The sequence below is a fragment of the Galleria mellonella genome, unplaced genomic scaffold (assembly GCF_026898425.1).
Source record: "Galleria mellonella isolate WM207_F2 unplaced genomic scaffold, CSIRO_AGI_GalMel_v1 utg63, whole genome shotgun sequence".
NCBI lineage: Eukaryota > Metazoa > Arthropoda > Insecta > Lepidoptera > Pyralidae > Galleria > Galleria mellonella.
In genome coordinates, this window is record NW_026442130.1 from 8,137,351 (window position 1) to 8,150,840 (window position 13,490).

General features: G+C 29.0%; 1 protein-coding gene across 1 annotated transcript in view; it reads right to left on the reverse strand.

Moving 5' to 3' along the window:
* LOC113521634 (thrombospondin type-1 domain-containing protein 4-like) overlaps positions 1–13,490 on the reverse strand; it is a 52,035-nt gene that overhangs the window by 27,839 nt on the left and 10,706 nt on the right. The window contains exons 5-7 of the mRNA XM_052899811.1: positions 7,774–7,894; positions 5,353–5,455; positions 3,354–3,484 (exon numbers count right to left, since the gene is read on the reverse strand). Of these exons, the coding sequence (XP_052755771.1) occupies positions 3,354–3,484; positions 5,353–5,455; positions 7,774–7,894 (355 nt within the window). The remainder of the gene's footprint in view (positions 1–3,353; positions 3,485–5,352; positions 5,456–7,773; positions 7,895–13,490) is intronic.

Here is a 13,490-nt window from a genome sequence, read left to right on the forward strand (position 1 = left end):
AGAATATTTAGTACGAAAAATAAGTAAATACAGTTTCTAATACTCCTTCTAATCTCCTTATTTTTCCTAATATGTAGCTATTTGCGTTATTGTGGAATTCATAAGGTTCACACCATAAATTTTATAGAATCTGAACTACTTTACCACATACATACTCAGCTCAATTAAACATCATTTCGAATATTTTTAGTTTACTGTTATACCAGGTAGACATAAATCTACCAAAAATTAATTCTAGAGTTTAGAAATATTTTATAATGCCAAAATCATAAATAAATTTTTCAATGTTAGTTTATTAATATATAATAATATCAGAAAGACGGGGAAATAAAATAATGTCAGCATGTATTTATTTATTTATTACACACATTAAAATATGTTCAGAGGGCGGACTTAATATCTGATGGCATTCTCTACCAGTCAATCGTTACGCTTAACAGAGAGAATAGAGGGAGAAATAAATATTTTAGAGATAACAAATTTAATACTCATAAAAATTACTATATATAAATATCATAAAAATATTCATTAGTACAAATATGTGTACATGGCGGACTATAAGTTATACATACATAAATCACATACATCAAAATATATATGTCATGGCTAATTATATAATAGTATAGATTATATTATAAACAGAATTTATTTGTTTATGAATACATGATTATTAATCAACATACCTAATAATAGATTTTTACATACTCGTATTATACGATCAAAACACATGGATAATAATACAGATTATCTGTATGATCTGGAAAAATTAGACAACATTATAATATCGCGCTATGATTTAAAATTGCAGAATATCTGAATGAGGCACAAGCTTTATATGTGTAAAGGTTACAGTAAAAGGTGTTATTAACACCTTGTATTTATATAGACTCCCTTATATAGTATAACTTTGTTGTATCTTGAATAGGTAATTTTGTTTATGGAACCGTGATACATAGGTTACAACCAGCAGTCTGTGAGTATTAAGTGATTGTAAATTATGGTTTTAATGACAATTTAGTTAGGACCATGTTTTGATGATGTTATTGCAAAATTTATAATAGCCTAAAGTAATATTTAATTTCTTACAATGACTTGAATCACAAAAGAATACCTATATTTTGAATTAATAATTAGTATATTTTGTACGTTATTACCTATTATTTGTAATAGATATATATAATATAATCCGAACTAGATTAGTTTATTTAGCACTAGCTTCTGCCCGTGACTTCGTCTGCGTGTCCGGGATATATTCACTTACCAGGATAAAAAGCCGCTTATATAAAAATTATGCAGAATATATACTATACCATATACTACGTGTGTGCTAAATTTTACAGTGATTGGTTATGTCATTAAGGCGCTATAAAGAAAGAAACAAACTCACTTTTATATTTATAACATTAATAAGAATAAAGCATGTTCTATCTATCTAGTGCATAATTAGTTTTTTTTTTTCATATTAAATAATCAAATTAACTATCACAAAAGATCATCTTCAACTTGACAATGTATACATAAAATGATGTTGATATTGAACTATTCAACTAAAATTAGTTAATTTATATTTGTTTATCTTTGTCATCTAGAACAAATCCATCAACCGTTTTGATTATTTTACAGTTTCATAAATGCTGTAGACCAATGTCACAGCTTTAAAATAATGGACAATAAACTCTAAGTAGATAGACAAACGAATCATTATCACGTAATAATAGGCAATAATAATACTCTAAATAATTTACGACTGCAACGCACCCGTCCTTGCTATCCACTACCGCACAATGTTGCATCGATTGAATAGTTTATAGAGCAGACAACTTCATATTTATTCAATAAACAATCCGCGGTTTTATTACAATGCAAAATAATAGTTGACTCCTAATAGTTGAACTGCTTAAGTAGCTAATTATGCACGCAGTCCAACCACGCCACCACCACAAGCCATTTACAGAGTCCAGAAATATTGGTGTATCAATTCAAATATCAAATTAAAAATATGTTTTTAAAAACAAAAGATTCTTACTTTTGCATTTTTGATGATCTCTTTTATTAAAGAAAGCTTAGGTATTTAAATCACTTGACAGTAAAAGTACTTAAAGTTATACCTATATCATAATAAAGGCGACTAAGTTACATTAAGTGAACCATTATTTAAAAAAAATATATTAAAATGACTAAACAATAAAATATTTATTTTAAATTGTCATAACATGTAGCATAAAAATAATATTTGAAATATAAGTAGCGTAAGTTAGTGTTATTGTGGGCTGAATGATAGGTAGATAAAAGATCTGCTACTTGGAAATAGTCAAATTTAATTCCTCTGTCAAGTCAATCTACGAGTACTAAAATAACATTCATTATATTTAAATAATCCCTGTTATTAAAATTACAGTATTATCTATTACTATCTATTCAATCTTTTAATTATTAAATTTAATCCAAGTTGCTCGTCTTGACCGTTTTTATTTTTCAGACATTTCATTATTTATTGATAGCCATCAATAGAAAATTAAAAAAAAAAATCTCAAAGAATGTAGAGAGACATTTTTCTTTCATTAATTCTAAAAAAAATAGGAACTAGAGAATTGTGTACAGTTACAGTATAAAGACTAAGTTACTAAGTGCGATATTATCGCCAATTGTACACGAACTCTCTATCACATTAGAATTGTTAATTCGTTACTATATGTCTTGACAACATTCAAGTGGAACCCATATAAAAGTCATGTTCAAATAACGGAAGACATTTGTAACCCTTTTCGTTATATTAAACATAGCAAATGCAAGAACTAGGGATGTAAATATGAACCTGATTAAATCAGATCAGATAGACTTATCAGTGCGAGTAATACAATCTAAATATATCAAATGCGTGAAACTTTTGTATTACAAGTTTTATATAATATTATTTTATTATTATTTCAGCCGTTAACTATCCAGTGCTGGACATAATCCTCCCCTATAAGGGAAGTTTTGCCAGTAGTTGCCACGCTTGGCAGGTGGGTTGGCAGCCACAGTTAGGCTTTTAGAGATGTTATAAGAGGAACGTTGCTGCCCATTCCTTTGCTCTCCCTTAGTCGACTTTTACGACACCCACGGAAAAGAAAAGGGTGGCCTATTCTATGCCGGGACCACACAGCAATAATATTATATTTATAAATAATTAAGGAAAAGTCTTTTAGCCTATAAATTACAAATAACGAATTTAATACACACAAAGTTCCTCGGAATAAGGTCCTATTATTAAAAAAAAAATAGTTCATTTACATTAGAAAAATAAGACACAGCATCCGAACATAACAAATATATGAAAATGAACTCAGAAAAATAATCCATGTTACACTCACCTTACAAGCTCCTTGCACACATATAGCTCTGAATCCAGGTCGCGTGCATGGCGTTCCATCTGCAACCAGTGCTAGTGATGCGTAGAAGTGTTGACCGAGAGGTCTGCAGTTTAGTGTACAAGGAGAGTCACCTGCCAAATAAAATAATTTATTTAAAATTTTATGTCTCAGATGAGTTCCGTGTCAGCAATTTGGTATATTAATAGAATATGACCCGCAACTTATTTTTAATAACATTAACAATAAATTTAGCCCATAAAAAAGAGCATACTTCTTTTTAAGAGCCGGCAATACACCTATAATTTGTTTACAGTTGCTTATGGATAGCGGTAATCACTTACCACAGGTGATCCGCATACTTGTTGTTTGCCCTCTATTTTATAAAAAAAAATAAGACAAGAAAGTATAATTACTATAAATAAATATACTTTCTGAACTAAATTTTAGTTTCTTAAAATAAGTAATATTATTGTATTTATTGGTTAAATTATTTGTCTTATATTCCCTTGATAACATAAATACATGTAATTTGTAGGCTAATAATTTTCTATTGAAAAACCAAAAGGTTCATATAATTGAAATGAAATGAGCTGCTATTAATGAAATTATGAAGTGAATGAAAAATGATGACATGAAAAAGCTACTATTCTAACCAAAGCAGAATATTAGTATACTGTCTGGTACGAAGTAGCTGCGGTTACAGGGCAGAGTTTCAATTAAATGGTAAGGATATATTATTAAAATTACAGGATCAGACACAGATATAATAGTTTCTGTTATTATTATAGTTGGATACATAATATTTCCTCAGTTTTCATGATACTATTCATGTTTACAGACGACGGTTACCACTTTCCATCAAATGAGCCCTCAGCTCCTTTGCCATTCCAAGGTCCACAAAAAATAGTACCTAAATACAGTCAGTCTGTCCTACAGTCTGCAGTCTTATCCTACATAATTTCGAGAAAATAGCACAAAAATTCTTAAATTTCTTTTTTATTTTATGTAAAATTACTCTAAATATTCCATAAAATCTCAATGGGATAATCTCATTCGTTACTAATTATTGAAATAATGCAAATGCTGAACGAACATTGAAACTTATAGGAATTCCATCTAAACCTGTATATACGGCAGTAGAAATCGTATATTTACTGCATCGTATCTCATTATAACACAATTTCTAGAACTGGTGTACTATATTCAGTTCAGAGGCAATTATATTAGGAATTTCCTTGAACTTGTCTATTGCTTTTAATATGCGTGTGCTTATTGAATAATAGAAATGCAAATGTTTGAATATTTATCATCCAAATTATGCTACTAATCTAAAAATCTAAACGCATTTAAATAAAATTCTGTGCTCAGATAGATTGTACCATATTTGAACGCATATAATAATATATAATATAATATTTTTATCATCATCATATCAACCCTTTACTGTTTACTGCTGAACATAAGCCATCCCCTTGGAGGTTTTGCCAGTAGTTGCCACGCTGAACAGGCGGATTAGTAACCGCAGTTAGACTTTGGAGATGTTTTAAGAGGGACGCTGCTGCCATTTCCTTGTCCTCACTTAGTCGTCTCTTATAACACCCACAGGAAAGTAAGAAGTGACCTATTCTACCACCACCACCACCACCACACGGCCTATATTATTATACTAAACTAAAAGTTAAAAATTAAAAATCTACATATATTTCCTTCATGTATTATGTATGTAGTATCACATGTACATCAGTTTCTATAATTTAGCCATAAATAAAGTCTTAAACTAAATATATCAGTCCAACAAAAGTAACTTAGATAACGATTGTGTCTCTTAATATAGAGGACAAGATTTATCAAAATATATCTTGTAATTTTAACATAATTGCATGAATGAAATACTAACAGAACCTTTTGTTATTTCTGACAACTTTAATAAAATGTCTGCATAAATTGATTTTACATGTTGGTTTAGTAACAAGTTACTAAGATAAACGTAGACACGAACCGTCAATGTACGGAACCCAAGTGTAGAATCTTCCACGAAACGGTCTGCTATCGTAATTTGAACACTGTTCGGAGCGCATATCTCGAACACCACCCTTACATGGCTGAAACAAAAAAATACATAAGTAGGTAGAATATTAAGAGTACAATAAATGTATTACTTTATTTATTTATGGTATACTTTTACACACTAATAATATATACAAAAACATGACAGTGGAATGCAAATGTAAAAAATGCGAGCTTATTTTTGCAAGAGTTCACATCCAAACCCAAAATGGAAAGGAGCATCAATATTTTATATAGTCTGTTTATTTCTCTTTGTATGTACGTGTGTTCTTCTTACATCTTGGCACCTTTACGGTTCAACCAATCATCATGAAATTAATTTATATATAGTATGGGTAATGAAATGAACTGAGACAGTATTTTTATCTTATTCAATCAATATACCTTACTCAGGTGCATGAATACACCGGTATAAAATAGTAAAAACGTAACAGGACAGAGTATAACTACCTAATTAAATCATCAAATGCTTAAATTATGTTGTATTTTTTCTCGACAATTGAAATAAAAAATATATCCTCAGTAATATACATTGATTGTAGATGCTATTTATCTATTTATTATAATATAATTTATTTTAGGGTTTAAATATTATCTGTTGCTAATATTTTATTTAGTTCGTATTAATATTTTTTACGATAGTGTTAGCAAAATATATAGAAAATAAACGATGAAATCGTCAACTGTTTTTTTTATATTGAACGTAACATTTGGCATGACCGTATTCTGTAGAACACTGTAGTATAGTATAGGAGAATCGTGAAAACTACCTCCGTAAAAAACCAAAGTTATAAAGATAGATTTATTAAGAATAATAATAATTAAAACATTTGTATGTAAATACAAATAAACTAAAAAATTAAAATCTATGACTCGTCCATGCAAAGATAAAAAAATAAAAAAAATCACTACAACATCTTTGCAACATTATAAAATATGTGAAAAAAAAAGCAAAAGGTCGGGGGTTGCGATATATTTTTTATAATAGGGGGGGGTCGTGTCATAAAAAGGTTAAAAAGCACTAATGGAGTATATAGAAAACACTATAATAGTGTGGCTTATGAACTTATTTCTTGACTAAATGATATGAAAATGTGTAAGTGCGTGTGATTTTTGATAGGGTCATCTTTACTTATTACTACGAGTATACATTATTCTTAAAATATGTACAGAAAATCGCCACATTTCTAATACATAAATAGGTTTACATAAACGAGTAGTAACTGCATAGACTGAACAATAGTAATCATGGTAACATTTTACGAGGCATGAAATCGTAAATCAGAAATCATTTATTAGAGTAGATTGAGTGGCTGCTTAACCTCTAATGCCGTATCGTTTGAACAAATCACTGCGGCTTATTTCTTAGCTCGTTTTAGTTAACGTGGGAGAATTACATTGTTGTATAATTAATCCAATAAATAGTGTTTTTTAGACTAATGAGTTTAATTTATTAAATTTAATTACAAATTGTATCGCAACTGCAGAACGATAAAATTCTATAATGTTATTTCATTTTTCCAAATTATACACCATATTTACTTTGAATTTAAATTAATATTATAAAGAGAAATAATTAGATTTTTTGTTTATAACAGATAAAGTAAAAAAATAATTAACTGATTTTAAAAATTCATAACATACGCATCATTTTATTTTCAATAAACCGTGCGAACCTGAGCTGTCATATTCATTGCTTATATTCAGCTTGATGAAAATTATTGTTATTTGATATTACAATTTTATCAAAACTAATAATTTTTAACAACAATAATTCTAATGTTCTGTTCATTCATTTTATTACCCATACTATATATAAATTAATTTCATGATGATTGGTTGAACCGTAAAGGTGCCAAGATGTAACAATAATAAAAACCTAATGTTCTGATTGACACTTAATCTCATAGACCGACACTGGGTCAATGAGTCCAACTTGGCTGTTAACGCATTATAAATAAATAATGGCAGTTTATATAAAATCTCTCTTTATATGATTTCATTTGCTAGACCATTAAAATTATATTAATGTATACACCGTTAGTAAATGGAAATGGTTTGACACAGTAGCTACGCAAAATAAATGTCAACTGTATTCAGCTGATCATATTCCAAATCTATCTAAATCTGTGTACAATAAAATACTATACTGCAATAGAATATTTTTTAATATTATATATATATATACATTTATCATTACCGATTTCATCTAGAAGTCTATTATATTTTCAAGGTTAGAATGGTTCTTGCGAAGCAGCAATGCAAGACTTCCGGAAAAAATTAAGACAATTGTTGGAAACGATACTAGTAAGTTAACTTCCAGTTTTCCAGTATTATACGAGTAGATACTTACAACGGTATTGCACTCGTGATATCTCTTGTCAACTCCCAAACAGTCAGTCTGTGCCTCCCTTGTGATTCTCACAGTTATTATTGGTGGTTCCAAAGTAGTGTTTGGTGCTAATTTATTTGATCTGAAACAAAAAACAAGCAACAAGATGTTTAATTGTTGTTTTTAATATTTTTGTTTAGAAACGTTACCTTCAGGGATTCGTATATTTAAAGAGCTTTAGAAAATACCTTTTTTAAATACATTATAGGGTTCGTTTATAAATATAATTTTCAATTTTATTTTTAAACTTATGTTCATTTTTTATTGATATCTATATACATATGTAACAGGTAATTAATGGACTCACTGTGTTTTTGTCATTTCTGACAACTGTTTTAACTTCATCCGGAAATCTTCTTCAGAGGGCATTTCGCGCTTTGCGTCACAAGCGAGTGCAAGGCAAAACAATAGTCGGAAACGACAAATACATAGTTAGTTTCTTTATTTCCTGTTATATATGTATATAGACATGGAATTTTCAGTTTACTAATTAAAAAACAAGTGGTACGTATAATTTTAAATGTATTTAAAAATTAAATGCTGATCTCTTAGTTTTACAGTAAGACTGAATGTACGAGTATTAATATATTTAATATAAAAAGAATATTGTATGTATGTAGAACAAGAATACAATGATAAACTTATATTGGCTTTACTTTCACAGAGATAGTAATGTGAAAAAGACTTTCTACTATAATATTTCTATTACAATAAATTTTAATCTCATTACGAAACGACTTATATAAAAAATTCAACATAGCGGCATGACATAAAAGATCCTGTAATTAAATCAACCAGGTAACAAATAGCTTCAAACGCGTTAATCTAATTTAGTGATATTAAAATAAGAAGACAATTAGCATTTGAGTAAATCGTTCACATTTTATTTCGAGTCAGGGCTGTCATCATATCAAATTCCAGAACAAAGCATTATTATTCCCTCAGCTACCACAAAGCCCTGTATTATTAAAACGCATTAAGATGGGTCCAGAGCAAGCCTGTTTTTGTTAGAAATTGTCACTAACACGAGAATGGGATAACGCTTTAAACAAAAACAACAAATTATGTTTTCGAAATGAATGAATAACATCCCGTGTTTGTTTGTGTTTTGAAAAAGAATGTTTTGAATTTCAAAATTCGTTAAATTCGACTCACTCACGAATGACAGCCCTAGTTGAGAGTCAAATGTTCCTGACTCGCAACAGGACGTATACATTAATTTTATGTAAACTTGTGTTTGAATATTCATGTTCACGTGGTAATGATTAGTTCCACTTGGTGTCTATACTTAAAGCGTCCATAAGATAAGTTGACCGCGTCAATAGGTCGTGTGGTGTTCTTTGGCGCCAGTCTCAATAATGTTATATCACAATACAAGTAATTAAATGTCTTCGATAAATTAATGAACAAATTTATTAAGGATAGGTATTTTTATACTATTTGTATCCCGCGGCTTTTTCGTTAAATGAAGTACTTGAGTAACAATGAATACCTTAGACAGATTTTGCTACACGAAGATATGTTAAATAATCATATGTAGCTTTATAATTTCATGGTTTAAATATTCTCTATTAACACGTCGTAAAATTAGTTTTAACTAACAAAATTGCGATCTTATTTCAACACTAAACTAATCCTTTAATGCTAATAAACACGATTTATAAACCTAATTAGACTACAAAGCTCGTAGGCGTCGCTCCAACTAAACCGTGGAGGTTCAGAAACAAGATTTTAAACATTTTTTTTTTATAAAATACAGTGAGAGTTTATTATTATTATTGAAATTCCATATACCCGTTCGTTCAACAATAATTTAAGATTTATTCAAAAAAAAATTACGGCATTCGGAACAAAATTAGTGCGAACCACTTACTTGTTTTAAATCGATTGACAAAATGGTTGCAAATGTCGATACCAAGTTAACCAGTATATATAATAGTAAAGATGTCAATAAGATACTCTATATTACTATTCTAGTAGCTTCCCGAATCAACATTTTATAAATATGATATAAATATATTATGTCCAAACCTAAATACAATTACGGGTAATTATAATATAACATTAATACAATACTTTATGGCAATAAATTAGTTTATATATATACTGATATTTACTATTTTAAATACGCAATCTCTCTTGCAATAAAATTCAAAATGAATATAAAGTACCTACAAATTGTGTTTGAATCATGGCGTGAATTTTGAAGGCCAATAATAAAATAAAACAATAAATAGATATTGTCATACACACCGCAATAAAACAAGACAATCAAATTTTCATCAAGAGATACATAAATAGACATATTAGACCATGAAGATATTTAAAGCTAGCTCCTTCTGAGGTCATAAATACTGATTCAAATTACATCGTCCAGCAACAGAATATAAGTAATATTTCATTCTCGCTTTATTGCTCGACTAATGAAATGTGTACACTGTCTGTGTATAAGAGTTCATGACAAATGACGATGATCCTAATTTGTCGAGGATGTTATACGAGCACTACCAGCAGGATACTTTTTTATGTTGTGGTGAAAGAATTTTATTTAAGCACTTTGGTACTTGCTACATACAAAAAATAAGATTTAAAAGACATGACTGAAAATACTGTAGCGCTATATCTACATACAAATAATTATCAAATACTATCTTTTGTTATTTACTTCTGGTGTATTTGATTTAAAAAAAAATTAATATTACCTCATAACTCCGTCGCTTATAAACCGATTTGACAATTCTTTTTTTTATCTGAAAGCATATACTTACAAACTTGTCCCATAGTTTATAAATCAGAATAACTGGTTTTGCCACAATTGAAGACGGTTTTTTTGTTAAACATAATCTTTAATTATGTGACCCACCTGTAAGCTATTAAATACCTTAAGGCGCTACCTTACTCTATACATTTGCAAGATCACAGATTTCACTTTTTATTAAATTTATAATAGAAAATTTAACAATAGTTTATTATTTTTATAACTACAAATACAAATATATTTTATTTGAATCATTACGCAAATCATTGAAAATTTAATACAAAGATTGAAAGAAAGTGTTGTACTAGTATAATTGGCCATATTTTAAAATAAACATTGATAGTAAAAAAAAGTGAAACATTTCGATTTTTAAGGCTAAACTTAAATTTATTTTTCAAACGTGAAAAGTGTTAACTATTTAGAGTTCACCCTAAATAGAAAAAATAATTAAAAACGTATCTATAACTATTTATTTAAAATAAAATTCATCATTAAAAATAACAATATCGATTTAAATTTTCCACGACAACGATAGGTAATGAGCTCGTATAAGTGAAACCCTAGGACACTAGTATAAAGAAAATACGAAGTCTGCGATATAAAAAAAATACGTATAGAAAGAAATAACACCATCATTACACTGATTTGTCCCAGTTTCAAACATACGCATTACGCCGCCGGCACCCTTACTAATTAAGAGCGACGGTATTTTGATTGCCTACTTATCTATCTAACAGCACTCTATATCTGGTCGTATTAATCCTGGGTCCTTGAACGCAACAATTATCTTGGGTCGCGCGCATTCATTTCAAAGTAAATAGTTTCTTGTATAACGGTTTGTTGGATCACTTTGTTCAGGTTATTGATGGGTTGATCGATAATTAAAAAGCTCATTAAATAAAACGCGGACAATTGAATAATGAATAGCAATGTATATTTAAGAAGCTGTAACAAATCAAAACAATCTATTAAAATACCAATCCAATTAATTCGATATAATGGAACGATCCTCCTGCAGTTACTCAGTTTAAAATGAATACATTTGTTAACTCTATTTATACACGAAAAATTGATCAGAATTAGAAAAGTTAATCAAGATTAGTGATTCAGTCGAGAGACCAATACGTTTCTCAATGTATTCTAAGTAAGAGTAGTAAAAAATATAAGTATTAAAATAATAATACTGTATCTAAAATCATCTTTCATAGAAAGCTTAGTAAACATAAATTAAAAAATAAAAACACTAAGCATCTAAACCATTCTGACTGCGTACACATTCTTTAGATGAATGAGCTACAAAGTAATCTCTCATTAGACGTAACTACAAAATGTAGACAAAATAGAGTTTGTCTTCTTTGTCGAATATGCTGTAATCGTGGGCTCATTACCGACTATATCGACGGTGATGCATGTCAATCAAGCAGGCAAGTGCAAGCAATCAATGCTCCAACTACAATAACAGCTTGTTACAAGCTTAACGCTACGGGGTTTCCATTACCTTAATTTGGCCGATAAAAACCGTACGGGGCAGGTCCCAGGGTCATGCTTAGCCTTTTGACCCTTAGCGAGCGCTGCGCCGTTTACACTTGGCGAAAATTGTCTATTTTATTCAATTTTATACATTCTTTATCGAATATTATCAATTTCTATTATATGTTAAAAAATACTCATGAATTTTTGTGCATGAGATATTGAGCTGCAATTTTTTTTACATTAAATTTGCAAAAATAAATATAACAAAGTTTTTTTGGAAAGACAAATAAAGGTATTTTGAAACTAATTTAAGTATTAAAATACTTATTCAACTTACATTAAAGCAAAAAGTGAAAAATATTCAACAAATTGTTAAATTTTTATTTTAATAATACGTACAGTTCATAATATTATTACGTAAATAATATTATAAAATTTAAGAATATTCCTCAGAATCTTTCTTAATCTATGTGTCGATTATAAGACTGTGTTCCACAAAAACCAATTTCAGTTGTGTCAAAACTAGTTATTTTGATTTAAAAACTAAACTATTGAACCGATTTTAATAAAATTTCAATGGAAATAATTTTTAAGTATATCCTTTCTGATAAAAAAAAAAAATAATTTTCCAAAATGGGTATACAACTGACTAAGTTATAAGATAACAAATATAAAAATATAACCAAACTGAGAGCCTCCTTCTTTTTGAAATCGATTGAATATACTGCGTTATCCATATTCATGATTGGATGTTCATTGTTATTGTAAAGCGCATGACTTTGCATAAGATTACATACGTGAATCACACATGATCAACAGAAGCTGAGCAGTTGGTTCACAATAGAGGCTTTAGGCAATTCTAAATCATTACAGAATCAAAAGCACAAAAATATTACTGTAATCACTAAAACAGTTATAATGTAATATTAGATAAATTATAACCATAAAACAAGTTGTAACATTCTTAAAACCTGTAGACACATATCTATTCACACCTATCTGTTTAAGGTCATAATATCTCAATTTTGGTATGAAAATTCATCAGATAACATCTAAGATATTACTGATGATAAAATATTTATCATAATTTTAAATTAAGTACATTGTAATTTCATAGGTCTATTAAGAAATTATCCGGCTACTAATTTGCCGTCTACGATTAGGCTAAATGGATCGTTTAATTTACGATCACGACGATGGTCGCATGGTGTGGACGCGGCCGAAAGCGAATTACCGTAATGGGCGTATAAATGGTAGGTGTTTACAATTTTTGCTTTTATGTACAATACATTACAAGGCATTAACTGATGAGCGGCTTGGAGCGTGGCGATGTAATGCCTGTACTTACAAAAATCTGTATCTTCTTTGAGCCTTACAAAATAATAAACTTGCTTACTTGCATTTTAATAGAATTAAAAATTATGTTTCGCAAATTTAATTTTTAAAT